Here is a 15,937-nt window from a genome sequence, read left to right as displayed (position 1 = left end):
CACTTTAGGCAGGGAGTGGGCCGCCCCTCTAAGGCTACCACTTTAACTCGTCCAGAGGAAAAGTTACCCTCTCACATTCTATACCAAAGTGTACATTTGCTGTCTGGAACCTTCCATTTCATGGATATTGCTACAAGAACAGTTCAACAAAAAAGAAACATTCCTGAAAGCTTGGTTGATGCCTATTTGCCATACACAGAGGCTCCGCCCCCCAGAGAAAAGGGGTCTTTAGAAGCAAAACTCAAGTTTATTAAAACAGGAATGCCAAGTATAAGAAATCTTCCTTTGCGTGTTAGGCCAATGTGTTCTTGTACAAACCAGGTAAAGCGAGATCTGACAGTTAAGGCTTTGAAAACATAGCATACAAAACAAAGTATCTTCATTAGAAAACTCTTCATAAAAGTGAGGGAAGAAAATTCCCAGACCAAAAAAAAAAAAAAAAAGATCTTTTCACAGCAGGAGATTGACACCTGACCTCCACCTGCTAAGGTGTGGACAGGGAGGGACCAGAGCAGCACCTGATGGCCATGCCCGCTCCATCCCAGCTCTGAGGTATCAGGAGTACCAAGTGCAAGGGGAGACCTAGAACAGGCAATCCGCTGAGTGGGCAATCCTGCATGCCAGGCTCAGTGGGGGAGCGCCTCTGCACAGCCTGGAATGATAGACTCATAGATTACCGGACGCAAGTGGGTGCTGCCCTGAATGACTGCTGCTTTGGCCAGGGCCTCGGACCTCGCCTGCATCAACCCGAGGAGAAATCGGAATAAGGAGAAGGGGGTGTGCCTCCTCCAGCTCCCTCCAGTGGTGCTCAAGAGGGCGGCGGTGTTCTTGGGGAGCATTTTCTGGTTTTGTAGCTCTCACGCCACGGGCCCAATTTCAAGTCACTGGGCCATGAACTCCTTTGTTAAGTGCATTAAAGACGGTGCCTCTGACTTGTGAACAGTCTCAGTGCCAGTGGCACCAAGCTATCCAGGAGCAGGAGCCAGCCCGGAGATGAAAGTGCCCAGGCAGTTGAAAAAAAAGACAAAGCCTCTAACAGCGAGAGAAGCAGCATGAGATCGGGCCTTGCTGACTACTCTTTTTCCTTTTTTAAGTGGCGTCGCCATCTGTTTGTAAGGCCTTGGCTCAGATCCAAGGACGAGATGACGATCACACGAAGGCCACATGTCAGAGTCTTCCCACGGCGATGGCAGACCCATGCCACTGATTCCAGTTTACACCGATAAACTTCCATTCAGAACTTAAAAATACTAAAAGGAAATCTGGTCATCAATCTGTCCCTTCATTTTATAGATGGAAACTAAGACCCAAAAAGTGCCCCTGACTCGCAGCCCAGTGCTCTTCACGGTGAGAGCTCTGGGGCTCCGGCTCCTGACACCCGGCAGGGACTCCAGGGGCCTGGGCGAGGCCTCGTTCGCATCGCCTCCAGGCTCCCGGAGGGCCTTGCCTGGTGTCGGTGGGAAAACAAAAAGCCTGGCACTTTTCACAGCTTCTTGGCAACAAGAAATTTGTGTTCAATATTCGAGTGTACAGGAATGGAAGAAAGAAGCAAGCCAGATTCTCTTCTTTGAATGCAGACTAAGTTGGAAAAATAAAGCAAAAATTACTCGTTTTCCTTCACTCGCTGTGCGGGAGTCTGAGGAAGAAGGGCCTGGTAGGTAGGCACGTGCAAGTTCAGAAGCTCGGCGGCCACACATGACGCTGGAAGCCCGTGGGTACCATGTCCCGGCTGTAAAGGATGGCGGCTTGTGCCAGGTCCGTGTCATCCTCAGTTCTCCCAATGCACAGCGCCCATCACGTGAGGGCACAGTTCTTGAAATGGCTTGGTTCTCCAGAAGCGGTCAGCTGGCACAGCACGTACTGGTCTTGAATTTGGTGCTGGGCGAAGCCCACGCCCCGGGCAGAGGCAGCACCACGTAAACAGTTCTATCTGACTTGCCGATCCCGTTTCAGTTCAGCAGCCATTTTCCATACAGAGACACAGTTGGAGAGTGGTATGTCCTCTGGGAACTGAGACTCCATCTCGGGGAGAATGTCACTGTCTTTGGTTTCCATGTAACTTACTAGAGTGTCTCTCAGGCTGAAAACCAAGGAACAAGAAACAGCATTTACAACAGTTCTCCATACGACATAAGGAGACACATCAGTTATCCCCTTTTTAAGTCATCAACAGGACCAAAGTGTGTTCTTTGAGATCAGAAATACCAAAGGCCGGAGGAACAACCTAAGACAGGCACGGTCGCAGGGGGGCCATCAGGTGAGAAATTGGGGATCAACAGAGGTGGGGCTTAGAACCTCACCCCCCAGTTTTAAGGGAAATCTTCTGCATCCGTGCAGGTTTTGCTGCCCTTGTCTAGCTTGGATTAATACTTAGTCCATAGGCACACACCTGATCATCTACGTTTGCCCTCTTACAGCACTAAACTATGTTTTCTACCTTTATCTTGCATCTACCTACCACTTCAGCATTTTATTAAAAATAATAATAATAATAATAATAATAAGGGAGAAATGTGGGATTCACATATAAATCAAGTATAAAAATCAAACGAATAATCATATCTGACTTGATTGTTTATAGTTCATGATGCGTGATCAAAACCGAAAGTTTCTGTGATGACGGCCCTTGCACTGCTCACCATGTAAGAACTTATTCACTATGTAAGAACTTGTTCACCATGTAAGAACTTGTTCGTTATGCTTCAGAAGATTGGAGACTGTTGAGAATTAGGCTTGGGGTTGATTAATGATTGTGCATTGAGTCCCCTATACAGAATTTTATTGCTGTTAACAACCATTTGATCAATAAATATGAGAGATGCCCCCTCAAAAAAAAAAAAAAAAGATCAAATTTCTGATTATAAGCAGATGTTCAAAAAGCTTATACTTGCTATAGATCAATAAATAATTGGAGACATTTCATTTAAAAAAAAAAAGAAATACCAAGGGCCATCTTAAAGTCAATAACTATTGAGTTACTGAACATGGATCAGAACCAGACATAAGGGCTCTGGGACACACCGACTACTTGCCCCTGCGGTGCACAAACACTAACGAATGGTGCTAAGCTGGTTAACTGCCCAATCAGGTGGTTCCTAACACTCTAGTAGCATGATCTGTACAAGCAACAACGCCTTGCCACTCAAAAAAAGCTTGTAATCCATTTCATGTTTTGTTTTAACAAGGACCGTAAATTCTCCAGGAAAGGGATCTTTTCCCTAGCTGAAAGTCCAGGACAGTAAAACATGTTGAGTAAGTTCAGTGAATATAAATGTATATAATAGGTATATGCCATATAGCATAATGGAAGAAAATAGCAAATGTGAGTGCATTGGTGAGGAAAACCAGATTTCTGCGGGTAGAAAACCAGTGAAGTTAAAGGCCTGCCTCACACTACATACCAAAATGAACTGGCTAACACAGCAAATATATGATATGAAACCCCAAGCCTAATTCTCAACTGTCTCCAATCTTCTGAAGCATAACGAACAAGTTCTTACATGGTGAACAAGTTCTTACACAGTGAATAAGTTCAAGCATATGTGATATGAAACTAGAAGCACAGGAAGATAAACATGGGAGAACACTCTTCAACCTTGGGATGCGGAGGACCCTTGTGGGTCTGTTTTTGTATAGTCTTTATAGGAAAGTTCTGTCCAATTTGGCTTCCTGAATTAAAGACTGAGAGCATTTGTAACACGATAGATTAAACATTAATCTCAATCTTTTCAGATTCAGTAAAAGATGACCAGCCCAAAAGAAAAATAACCATAGGATATCAAGAGGTCATTCAGAGAAAGATACACGAATGGCTGATAAATAATATCTTCAGCTTCACTAATAAATAAGAACAAAGTGAAAACGAGATACCCTTGTGGGCATTTAAAGTGGAAAATGTAAAGGAAGAGCGTGTCCGGCGTCAAGTGGCCTCACACACCACACCAGGCGTGGCTGTTTCACGTTTAAAACACCCTCTTTTTGACACAGTAAGTCCACTTGTTATGATGAGAATATATGACTGCTATAATCATTTTAAAGAGGCCGACAGAGACCAAAACCCATGAATGCAGTCCTCAGGGGCCCTGGTCATGGCGCCAAAGCGGGGGGCTGTAGGAGGAACCACTCTTGGGCCTGTGGAAGGGCAGAGACAGATGGCAGGTGCTGTGTGTGTGCAGGGCACACGGGTCTGCAGACCCTACCTCCACTCGGGGTTGAAACTCCCCTCGGTCTGGGGGCTCTTCAGCTTCAAGACCATCATCTCATGGAGCTCCAGGAGGAAGGCGTCCAGGCTCGTCTGGTGCAGGAAAGTGCTGAGGAGCTTGGCGTTTTCCGGGCTGAGATCAGCTTTGTACCTTGACTTGATTTCGCGAAACGGTTCCTAAAATGAAGCAAGGACAAAGGAAATGGTAGTGCGCAGGAGGAGCGCCGAGCGATCCCCCCCGTCCAGGCGGGGAAGGGAGCGCGAGCGATCCCCCGTCCAGGAGGGGACTTACTTTGTTCAGCCGGAGCAGCTGTTCAGATCTGTGGGCAGAGAGGAGCTGCCAGAGGGCAATCGTGTGTTTTAACTGGCACCAGCGTAAGGCCTGCAAGAGTGACAGTTCCTGAGCAGGAGGCCCACTGAGTGCCGGTCACATGAGCACAGCTCCCACCTCTGCCCCGTGTGGATTTCATTTCCCTCCTAAGAAGGCTGTCTCTGTTCCCTCCACGAATTCCCCTGCCTCATCCATACCAAGTGCCTGGAAAGCCCCCACCCGTCGGCATCTCAGAGCCCATCCACTGCTGACCCCCTTGGGTCTAGATTCTTATGTCCCGCCCGCATCTCTGCGTCTGCCGCCAGAGTGTGTTCTGTTTACCCCGTGGCTGGGCTGCGTGAGGGGCTGTTCTCGCCTCCCTTTCTGAGCTGCCTGGATGGTAGCAATGCTGCAGGGAGTCAGTGAGGGGAGGGCAGTGCTCACTGCCTTTCAAGGGAACCCACAAGGCAGACCCACCTTTAACACCAGCATTGTCTGGCTGTCCATCTGCAGCATGTCTTGGATATACTCGTTCAAGTGCATGTTGGGATCCCCGCCAGCTGTGCTCAGAAACCCCAAAGTGATCTCTATGACAGACAGGGCTTCACAGGCATCGCTGTAGGATGGCAGCTGTCCACTGATGGTGCTGATAGCCGAGTTGGGGAGAGAGTTCTAGGAAAGCAAGGACGGAACAAGTCTGTGGGCGGGGCTCCACGCACAAAGCTACGGTGAGAGCCCCTGCCTTCCTGGCTGCCAGGGCCCGAGGGTGGGGCGGACTCTGCGAGGACAGTCAGTGCTTAGTCCTTCCTAAGCATCGGCACTATTCCAGGTACTTTACAGAAACAGACGTGACACCCTGGAGCCTTCCAGCCTGGCAAGGAGACACCCCTCCACCGACATGCACCCCCCCACTCTCCCCACCCCACACACAGACAAAAGAGCAGGAGTAAGTTCTCTGGACCTTTACATCAGCACACACAGTCATGACACCATTACTAAGAGGCTTGACGCCACAAGATTTCCACCTGTTTATACCCAACAAGAAGACCTGCTGATTTGCCGTCCCGCTCGCCCTTTGGAAGGGAGCACTGGACTCAGGGAACTTAGGGAGGCCACTGACACTCCTTGGTTCTCACAGTGAACACCAGGAGTGAGGGCGGAACACCCCTAACAGGGATGGAAGCACCCAGGTCAGACAGAAGCACCAGGCACCCGGAGGAGCGGGCCGCCGTGATCACCTGCGGCATCTTGTTCTTGATGTCCACAAAGAGGTGCTCATAGTTCCAGTCACGTCTGTACACCAGAGTGGGTATTCCCTAGGGTGGGAAAGACAACAGCATTTGGAAATGGAATGCATAATGGAGGGTCCACCTTTGCTGAATGAGATGAGCAGCGCTCAACTGCAGAGCCAGGCTACTCGGTGTGTCACTGGGCGGAGCATGCCATTGGCATGTGATGTGCGTGTCTTACCCACAGTCTACGGGAACATTCACACAACAAGGGGGCAGCCTAGCCAGGTGGCCAAGCAGACACCATAGGATAATGGGGGCTTGGGGACCGCGGGGCAGCCCCCACCTGTGCACTCACTCCACAGGACTGCACAGACCGCGAACATGGCAGGCACCACTCAGCAGGGGTCACAGAGGAATTAGGAGCGGCCTTGGGCTCAAACAGTTTGCAGCCTAGCTGAGCAGTGAGGGAGAACAGACCTGCCTATGTGTGGTGCCTTCCACAGCCCGGGAAGGCACGGCCTGGTCCAAGGACAGGTGTGGAGTGCCTGGTCTTGGGGGGAGTAACCCATGTGTGGGGCCAGAGGCGTCAGGGCGGGAGGCATGGTGACCAACTGGAAGCGGGGTTGGGGCCGGGCCTCAGGGAGTATGGCTTTATCCCTGGGCAGTAGGATGTGTCCGGCTGTCCACTGGCATGATGGGGTCCGGACTCAGAAATATGAACTGAGGAAACCACAGGTGGAGCCAGTGGGAGCTACTGCAGTGGCGGGACTGGAGGCCAGCTGCTCGGACTGAAAGCAGGGGCTGGGGCAGCGAACTGAGGGACACCCGATGCAGACTGTGTGGAGGCCACAGGAAAAGGGGGCAGAATGGGAGAGGATTCTGTATGTGAAGACACCCCAGGGGAGCTGAGGTCAGAGGTGATGCAGAAGATGGCTCAGGAGGGCCGTGGGTGCAGAGACACAGACAGAAAGGTGGCTGCGGCCCTGGGGAAGTGAACAAGGCCGACGAGACAGCCACGCCTCACTCCTGCTTGCTCCGGAACTGCTGCATTCAAAGCCACAGCCAGGGCCACTTGCAAGCCAGCCGTGCTGACCGAACCAGCAGCTGGGTCGGCCGTACCTTGAGGGTTATCCTGGGCTTGCCCAGCAGGAACCGGCTGGTGAGCTGCCGCTGGATCTTCTCCAGGTCAAACTCCTGCAGGGTTTCGCGGCCTTGCTCTACTTTATATTGGCAGTTGGAGAGAACCAGTGGATTCAGGTCTCGCTCCACCTCGTAACTGATGACATGCAGGTCAGTGACCTCAGAGGTATTGATGGAATAGCTGAGAGACATCAGGACACGGCACTCAGAGTCCCGGGCAAGCACACGCGGCCTGGGGCTCTGGGTCACGCAGAGCCAGGTCCTGTTTGCTCTTCTCACTGGCTGAGCAGGCAGGAACGACACACTCATGTGTGGGCACTGGTGAGCGTGGCTGAAGGAGTGTTTTGTCAAGAGTTGGAGCTGAAGTTTGGCACCTCTGCCCTCACAAGCCAGGGGACCCTGCTCAATTCACCTCAGAAATGACACCTCCTGGGTGAAAGGGCCCCGCCTCCTGCAGCTCCTGCACTCACCTGTTGTTCTCATTGGAGAACTTTTCCACTGTGTAGACAATTTCGTTGTGCAGGGCAATCAGGTAGCTGACTAAGGCAGTGGAGCAGAGGCCCAGGTCCCGGCGACGCGGCAGAATGACCTCGAAGTCAGCGTCCAGATCCAAGTCTGTGCTGCAGTATTCTTTAGGCAGCTTGATCTCACCTTTCAACAGCAAGTTATTCTTATAAGCAGAGAGGCAGCCATCTCCATGCTGCTCCTGTCACTCCCTCAAGGCCGGGGAGTCCGGCATGTGGGGCAAGAGCGAGGCTACACAGAGGTCTCCTCACCCCACATGAGCTGCTGCAAACAGATTGGGTTCTGCTTCGGATCTCTCTTAAGTGCTGAAGAATTCCCAGTGTCCTCAACTCCTTTTCAATTCCAAATTTATAGATGCAAGGGGACCGAGGGCTCGTTTTTCCTGACTGTCATTTCACTTATCCCAGACGCCTCCCCAGAAAGACTCAGCCCCAGCGTCCAGCACAGGGGGTACCAACGCCTGTGTGTGCAGTACGGGACAGGAGAGCTACGTCGGGGAGAAGCAGCTTTCAGAACAGGATGCAGGACACTTACCCCTGGTCTCCAGCGATCTCCTCAGCTTGTTCCATGTCGACAGAAAGATGGAGATTCTGTTGTGGAGTAACTTCCTCAACCCATCTGTCAAACCAAACATGTTTAAGAGCCCGTGACAATAACCGCCCACTCTAGCTCAAACCTGCATCATTACATGCTCATTGGAAGAACCCAACTTTGAACCTCATGTGTTCAACATGTCCCGAATGCTGCTGAGCCTGTGGAGCCACGACAGGGTGCTTTCAGCTGCAGCAAAGCTTCTAATGTGTTTTGGGGTTCATGGCATTGCTTCATGCCATGAAAAATCTCAGGTATAGAGCCACCCACAGCTGTGCCCACCCCGGCCAGTGGAGTGCTCACCCTGAACCACTAAACACAGACAGTACTGGTGTCTTACTAGACCGGAGTCATACCTGAATTTTGGCTTCCGATAAAACCTCGGATAGATTGGTATTCAACTTCTGAAACATTCTGGAATTGTTCCACAAGACTCCTTTGCAGGGCCAAAATCTCGGGCAAGAATTTCACCAGCCTCAGTTCTGCTTCCTGGAGAAGAAAGACCACCCAGGACCACTGTGATTGTCCTGTAAGATACCACTGGGGAAATGGGCTCCGGGCTGCCCAGGACCTGCACCTGTCATCTAATCCGGTCAATGCCCCATGTTATATGATGGCACACCGAGGTGCCCGAAAGTGGGGAAAGGCCACCACCTTCTTCCAGCAAGCACCTATGGGCTGCTCGCAGTGTGCCAGCCACTGTTCCACACTCTAGGTATGAGGGAGTGGAGACAAGCCCCTGCCCTCATGGGGCTGACACATGAAAGAAAGCAGCGTCTGGGGCCCATGTGGAGGGCAGGCTGTGCAGAGAAGCTGCTGAGAGCAAAGAGACCAGGTGCTGAGGCCCTGGTGCTGGGTGTGACCCTGGCTGTCTTCTGAGGGCCTAGGAGCTCAGCAGCTTCAATTACTGGCACTTTGCACCTTGGTGAGAGATTGGTCTTAATGAGTCTTTCCTACTGGGAACTCATTTTCTTTAACTGACCACCAGAAATTTCTGAGTCATCTAACCTCTTGCTAGGCTAAAAATACTGGTCCACAGAGAAAATGATTAGAAAAGCTATTACAGAAAAGTTCGAATGAAATAAAGTTAGAAACAGTGTCCATTTCTGGTTCTGATGCGACAGACACGTATGCTCCCCTCCCTGCCACCCTCCCCCACCGACTCACTCACGTCTCCAATCTAAGGCTTGGTGGTTTAGGAAAAAGAATGTTTCTGTTGTCTGATTTCATCATGCATCCTGACTACAGTCTTTTCATCTCCCAGACACCCCCTGGAGACCAAGTGCTCCCAGCACGGGGCCAACAAAGACAGACAGACACGGCATGGAAAGATTCGTGCCCTATTCTTTTGCTAAGTGACTGGGGAGATAGCCTCCTGGCGCTCTAGCTCTTTACAGATTCTTGATATTTTCAACCTATGTACACTTCATCTATGACTTTATGCTTCAAACTGCCCAACACTTTGCTGTGTATCAAGATCTCTCCTTGATTCCCGAGCCTTCTGCTACACTCTATTAAAGACCAAAGCACTGGAGGATCAAACAAGATTGAGGCACGAGAAGTGAAGCAGAAACCTCCTCCCATAACCACACATAACACGAAAATGCAGCAAAGAGAACTAATCCTGAAAGTGACTGGAAAGAAGACTTCAACAGACAGTCTACATCTGGGGAAAAGAGAAGACCTCATGGAAAAGGATAAATAGCAAAGCCGTGATCCGACGGGACCCAAGCCCTGCCCCCAACCCCAGGCTCAACAGCGGGAGGAAAAAAAACAGAGTGGGGGGGGTGGGGGGTAGAAGCCCAGGACTGCTGAACACCCACCCCTGGAGATGTGCTCTGGGAGCACGAACCCACATTACATGGTGCTCTGGAGATTAGAGGGGCTGGAAAACAAAGACAGGTGGAATACTCAGAAAGACTGAGATTCCAGCTGCTTGAGGTACCCACAACTGTTTGCTCCAGGACAAAAGTGTTGGCAGCCGTGCTCAGAAAATAGCGCCCCATGCCGGGCGCTCAGGGCAGCCGGAAGGCCCCGAACTTCCTAATGACAAATCATCCCACACCACTAAACTACATGCTAATTGCGCCTTGGCATAAGGACCAATGAGACCCACCAAATGGTTATGCTAATAAGGCATATGGAGCCGCACCAACCAGGTCAGAGCATGAGAACTATATAAGCAAGCCTCTCCTTCCCCTCTGGGTCCTGCCCAACTCATTTGTTTCACAAAGAGCTGAAGAATAAAGCTTTCTGCAGAAGAATCCTGCTGTTGTTGCGTGCTGTTCTTGCCGGCGAGGACAGGGCACGCGACAAGTGGTGCCGAAACCCGGGAACCAGAACATCACCGGCACAGGGAGGACCCTTCAGACATCTGGAGAGGATTCAGAACTGCAGGTCAGAAGAAAGCCCGGAGGGGTAAGTTCCGAGAGGCCCCTGCTTTTTAGGATGATGGTTGATGGTTCTCTGTAAATAAGGAGGCACCATGGGGAATGCACCGTCATTAGTCACGGCGCTGCAGACAGCTCTCAAAGAGCGAAACTTGAAGGTCTCCAGCAAAGTCTTAGGATCTTTTGTGAAGGAGATAGACCGTGTGGCCCCCTGGTTCATTTGTTCAGGGTCCCTCTCAATCCCGAGCTGGGACAAACTGGGGAAAGATCTTGATAGAGAGGAGGAGGAGGGTAGCCTGAGGGGAGGCACCAGGCCCCTCTGGAAACTGATTAGAGCTTGTCTGCAAGATGAGAGATGTGAAAAGGTAATAAAAGAAGGTCAGAGAGCATTGACAGATATCCAAGAGAGCATGTCAGAAACGGAACGGGAAACAGAGAGCGCGCGCGGCCGAAAAAAGGCCACAAAAACGAAGGTAAAGAAACCTCAGAGTGAGGGAGAAAGCCCGCCTAGGGCAAAAGCGAAAGAGCCCCGAGAAGCGAGTGATGATCGCCTCGGAGAAAATAGTAAATACCCCTGGAAAGAATTGAGGGACCTCCAATTCTCCAATAGGGAATCTGAGGAGGAATTAACGTCCGCAGAGGAAGGGGAAGAAAATAAAACCGCAGAGTGTAGAAGTAAGGGAACCAGCAAAGTTGAAAAGCGGACCAAGGAAAAAATGAAAGCAGGGTGTCCCCCGACGCCCTTTGCCCCGCCACCTTACGTGAGTGGCGCACTCTCCTTTTGCCACCCAGATACTCTTCAGGCAATTAGACAAATGTTTCCTGTATTTGAGGATAATGGCGTACGCTCTCACCAGCCCCTGAGCCATAAACAAGTTAAGGAGTTAGCAGAATCCGTTCGGGCTTATGAAGTCAGTGCCAACTACACCATAGCACAAGTTGAGAGATTAACAGAGACAGCCATGACACCCGCAGACTGGCAATATGTAACTAAGGCATGCCTTTCTAGTATGGGGCAATACATAGAATGGAAGGCATTGTGGCATGATATCAGTATGACCCAGGCACGCGCAAACGCGGCCGAAGGACAGCCTGCGTGGTCATATGATACGCTGACGGGCCAAGGACAGTGGGTAGCCAACCAGACCGCCTTCCCCTTACAGGTATACGCACAAATAAACACGTGCGCTGCCAAGGCATGGAAAGCCCTCACCAACAAAGGAGAAGTATCAGGCAATTTGACAAAAATTATTCAGGGGCCGAGCGAGCCATTTTCTGACTTTGTCGCTCGTATGATGGAGGCCGCAGGCAGAATATTTGGAGATCAGGAACAAGCGATGCCCCTGGTAGAGCAATTAGTATTTGAACAATGTACCAAGGAATGCAGACAGGCGATAACACCCTGGAAACAGAAAGGGATACACGCTTGGTTGAAAGCCTGTAGAGAAATAGGAGGGCCACTCACCAACGCGGGCCTAGCCGCAGCCATATTACAGAGCCACAAACAAGCCAGGATCACTAACAGAAGTATTAAATGCTTTCACTAATCTGTCACGAGGCCTGTCCCAGTATCTTTCAGGAAACTGGTCCCAGGACTTTGATGGAGCACTAGAACTGCGGCGAGAAATAATCCACATCAACTCCACCCGTCTAGATATCTCCGTAGCAGAAGGACTCTCTTCCTGGTTCCTCAGAGCTCTCTCCCACGTCAAGGAGTGGGCGGGCATGGCTGGGATGGGCGTGTTCATGCTTGGAGGTCTCATGCTCCTACTCTGGTTGTTATGCAGACTCCGCAATCAACATAAGGACAAGGTGATCCTTGCTCAAGCCCTAATGGCGATAGACATTGGCGCCTCTCCCCAAGTGTGGCTCAATATGCTTAAGAAGGAAGCTCAGCTTTAGCTTGAGGTAGCTCTTGCACCCTGAGCCCATGTGGCACTGCACCAGGCCCGAGTACCTCAATGCTTAATCACAGCTTTCTTTAAGAAGCTCATGGTGCAAGAGGGTTGAGAAAAAGGGTCCAAACCCTTTGTACCAAGCGGTCCCAACGCCAGCCAGAGGATGCGAGGCAAAGCACTGCAAGAGGTCTTGGACCCCTCTGAGAGGCATGCCTGACTGCATAGGGGTAGATGCCCAGAACCCCTCTCCAAAAAGGGGGCATCAGGAAGTATGATGGAGGTCAGGCCTCTGTCTCCGCCTCTGCTGGCAAGTTCCGCCTTGAGCTTCTGTTAGACAAAAAAGGGGGAGATGTTGGCAGCCGTGCTCAGAAAATAGCGCCCCATGCCGGGCGCTCAGGGCAGCCGGAAGGCCCCGAACTTCCTAATGACAAATCATCCCACACCACTAAACTACATGCTAATTGCGCCTTGGCATAAGGACCAATGAGACCCACCAAATGGTTATGCTAATAAGGCATATGGAGCCGCACCAACCAGGTCAGAGCATGAGAACTATATAAGCAAGCCTCTCCTTCCCCTCTGGGTCCTGCCCAACTCATTTGTTTCACAAAGAGCTGAAGAATAAAGCTTTCTGCAGAAGAATCCTGCTGTTGTTGCGTGCTGTTCTTGCCGGCGAGGACAGGGCACGCGACACAAAAGAAAGATGGGCACTTTGAAAAACTTCCCAACATGAGAGGGCTGCTAAGGAGGCAAGGAGTGCACAGAGCTTGCTGCTCAGGAGAAAGGACAGGTGGACAAAATCATCCCGGAGCATTCAGCCCAGCAGGTTGGGAACTTTCAGAAGCTTCATGCATTCCATCCCTCTGGCTGGTAACGCAGTGCTAAGGCCCCACAATGCGATACACAGCCTGCCGCTCCTTCCTCCCGGCTGGCACTGGATTGCAAACCTGCTGCCCCTGCCATTGTGACAGGCCAGGCAGAGGGCAGCCCTGCCTATGGCAGCTACAAGGGCATAACACAGACGCTCCTCCCTACGCGCTTGGCCCACTGGCCCTGGCAGTGGAGGCAGGCACTGCAGCCGGGAAGCAGGAAAGAGCTCTTTCCTCCTGGCAGGCACCAGCGCCGCTCGCCTGCGACCCCCACCATCGCTCCAGGAGCCGGGCAGCTCCAGAGAGTAGAGCTTCTGGGCACTGGCGAACGCCAACTACACAAACCTATTATCCCATAGTAATCATCAGAAATATGAAATGGCAGAAGAAACTGGTACAAACCCAAATCCCTCAAACACCAGAAAGGGCTAAATGAAACTGAAATCATCAATCTTCTTGATAAAGATTTCGAAATAAAAATCATAAACATGCTCACAGAGCTACAGAAAATATTTAAGACCTCAGGGAGGAGTTCAAGAAAGAAACTTTGAAAAATACAGTATCTGAAATCACACATACAATGGAGGGATTTAAAAGCACATTAGGTGAGGTAGAGGAGATGGTAAATGAAAAGAAATTAGAGAACAGGAATACAAAGAAGCTGAGGAAAAGAGATAAAAAGATCTCTAGGAATGAAAGAATATTAAGAGAACTGTGCTACCAATCCAACCAGAACAGTATTCACATTATAGGGGTACCAGAAGAAGGAGAGAAAAAGGGATAAGAAGTCTCTTTCAGGAAATAATTGTTGAAAACTTCTCCAATCTGGGGAAGGAAATAATCTCTCAGGCCTTGGAAGTGCACAGATCTCCCAGCACAAGAGATACTAGGAAGACATATAATAATTAAAATGGCAAATATCAAGGACAAGGACAGACTACTAAAAGCAGCCAGAGAGAGATAAAATATCACATACAAAGGAAAGCCCATCAGGCTATCATCAGACTTCTCCGCAGAAACCCTACAGGCCAGAAGGGAGTGGCAGGATGTACTTAATGCCATGAAAAGAAGGGCCTGGAACCAAGAATATTCTACCAGGCAAGATTGTCATTTAAATTTGAAGGAGGGACTAAACAATTTCCAGATAAGCAAAAGGTGAGGGAATTTACCTCCCACAAACCATCTCTACAGTGTATTCTGGAGGGACTGCTCTAGATGGATATGCTCCTAAGGCTAAATAGCTGTCACCAGAGAAAAGAAAATCACAGTAAGGGAAGCAGACCAATTAATTACTAAGCAAATGCAAAATTAATTCAAATACCCACAAAGTCAGTCAAGGGATACACAAAGAGTGCAGAATATGACACCCAATATAAAAAGAGTGAAGGAGGAAGAAAAAGAAGGGAGGAAAACAAACAGAACCTTTAGATTGTGTTTGAAATAGTGTAATAAGCAAGTTAAGTTAGACTGTTACATAGTAAAGAAGCTGCCCTTGAACCTTTGGTAAACCACAAATCTAAAGCCTGCAATGGCAATAAATGCCTATCTGTTGATAATCCCTCTAAATGTAAATGGACTGAATGCACCAATCAAAAGACACAGAATTACAGAATAGATAAAAAAACAAGACCCATCTATATGCTGCCTACAAGACACTCACTTTAAACCCAAAGACATACACAGACTAAAACTGAAGGGATGGAAAAAGATATTTCATGCAACTAATAGGGAGAAAAAAGCAGGAGTTGCAGTACTTGTATCAGACAAAATAGACTCAAAACAATGATAATAAGAAACAAAGAAGGATATTACATAATGATAAAGGGCTCAGTCCAACAAGAGGATATAACCATTATAAACATATATGCACCCAATACAGGAGCACCAGCATATGTGAAACAAATACTAACAGAATTAAAGGGGGAAATAGACTGCAATGCATTCATTCTGGGAGACTTCAACACACCACTCACTCCAAAGGACAGATCCACCAGACAGAAAATAAGTAAGGACACAGAGGCACTGAACAACACACTAGAACAGATGGACTTAATAGACATCTACAGAACACTCCACCCAAAAGAGCAGGATACACATTCTTCTCAAGTATACATGGAACTTCTTCCAAAATAGATCACATACTAGGCCACAAAAACAGCCTCAATAAATTTAGAAGGATTGAAATTCTACCAACTAGCTTAGACCATACAGGTATGAAACTAGAAATGAATTATGCAAAGAAAACAAAAAGTCCACAAACGCATGGAGGCTCAACAACTTGCTCCTAAATAATCAATGGATCAGTGACCAAATAAAAATAGAGATCAAGCAATATATGGAGACAAATGAAAACAACAATCCACACCCCAAAATCTGTGGGATGCAGCAAGGGCAGTTCTAAGAGGAGAGTATATTGCAATACAGGCCTACCTCAAGAAAGAATAATAATCTCAAATGAATAGTCTAAACTCACAATTAATGAAAACAGAAAAAGAACAAATAAGGCCTAAAGTCAGTAGAAGGAGCAATCTAATAAAGATCAGAATGAAACCAGGAGCTGGTTCTTTGAGAAAGTAACAAAATAGATAGACCTCTAGCCAGACTTATCAAGAAAAAGAGTGTACACACATAAGCAGAATCAGAAATAAGAAAGGAAACATCACTATGGACACCACAGAAATGCAAAGAATTATGAGAGAATACTATGAAAAATTATATGCTAACAAACTGGATAACCTAGAAGAAATGGACAACTTTCTAGAAAAATACAACCTTCCAAGA

General features: G+C 49.0%; 1 protein-coding gene across 7 annotated transcripts in view; it reads right to left on the bottom strand.

Moving 5' to 3' along the window:
- Positions 1-227: 227 nt before the first annotated feature.
- RNF213 (ring finger protein 213) overlaps positions 228-15,937 on the bottom strand; it is a 110,825-nt gene continuing 95,115 nt past the window's right edge. For all 7 annotated transcript variants that reach the window (XM_073236050.1, XM_073236049.1, XM_073236048.1 and 4 more), the window contains 9 exons: positions 8,356-8,488; positions 7,943-8,026; positions 7,354-7,534; positions 6,863-7,064; positions 5,750-5,827; positions 4,989-5,183; positions 4,494-4,583; positions 4,200-4,378; positions 228-2,080 (listed from right to left, as the gene is read on the bottom strand). In XM_073236050.1, the coding sequence (XP_073092151.1) occupies positions 1,927-2,080; positions 4,200-4,378; positions 4,494-4,583; positions 4,989-5,183; positions 5,750-5,827; positions 6,863-7,064; positions 7,354-7,534; positions 7,943-8,026; positions 8,356-8,488 (1,296 nt within the window). In that variant the 3' untranslated portion in view covers positions 228-1,926. The remainder of the gene's footprint in view (positions 2,081-4,199; positions 4,379-4,493; positions 4,584-4,988; positions 5,184-5,749; positions 5,828-6,862; positions 7,065-7,353; positions 7,535-7,942; positions 8,027-8,355; positions 8,489-15,937) is intronic.

The sequence above is a fragment of the Manis javanica genome, chromosome 4 (genome assembly GCF_040802235.1).
Source record: "Manis javanica isolate MJ-LG chromosome 4, MJ_LKY, whole genome shotgun sequence".
In the NCBI taxonomy this organism is placed as follows: domain Eukaryota; kingdom Metazoa; phylum Chordata; class Mammalia; order Pholidota; family Manidae; genus Manis; species Manis javanica.
The sequence above is the reverse complement of the archived record's forward strand: the minus strand, read 5'-3'. Positions and strand labels throughout refer to the sequence as shown.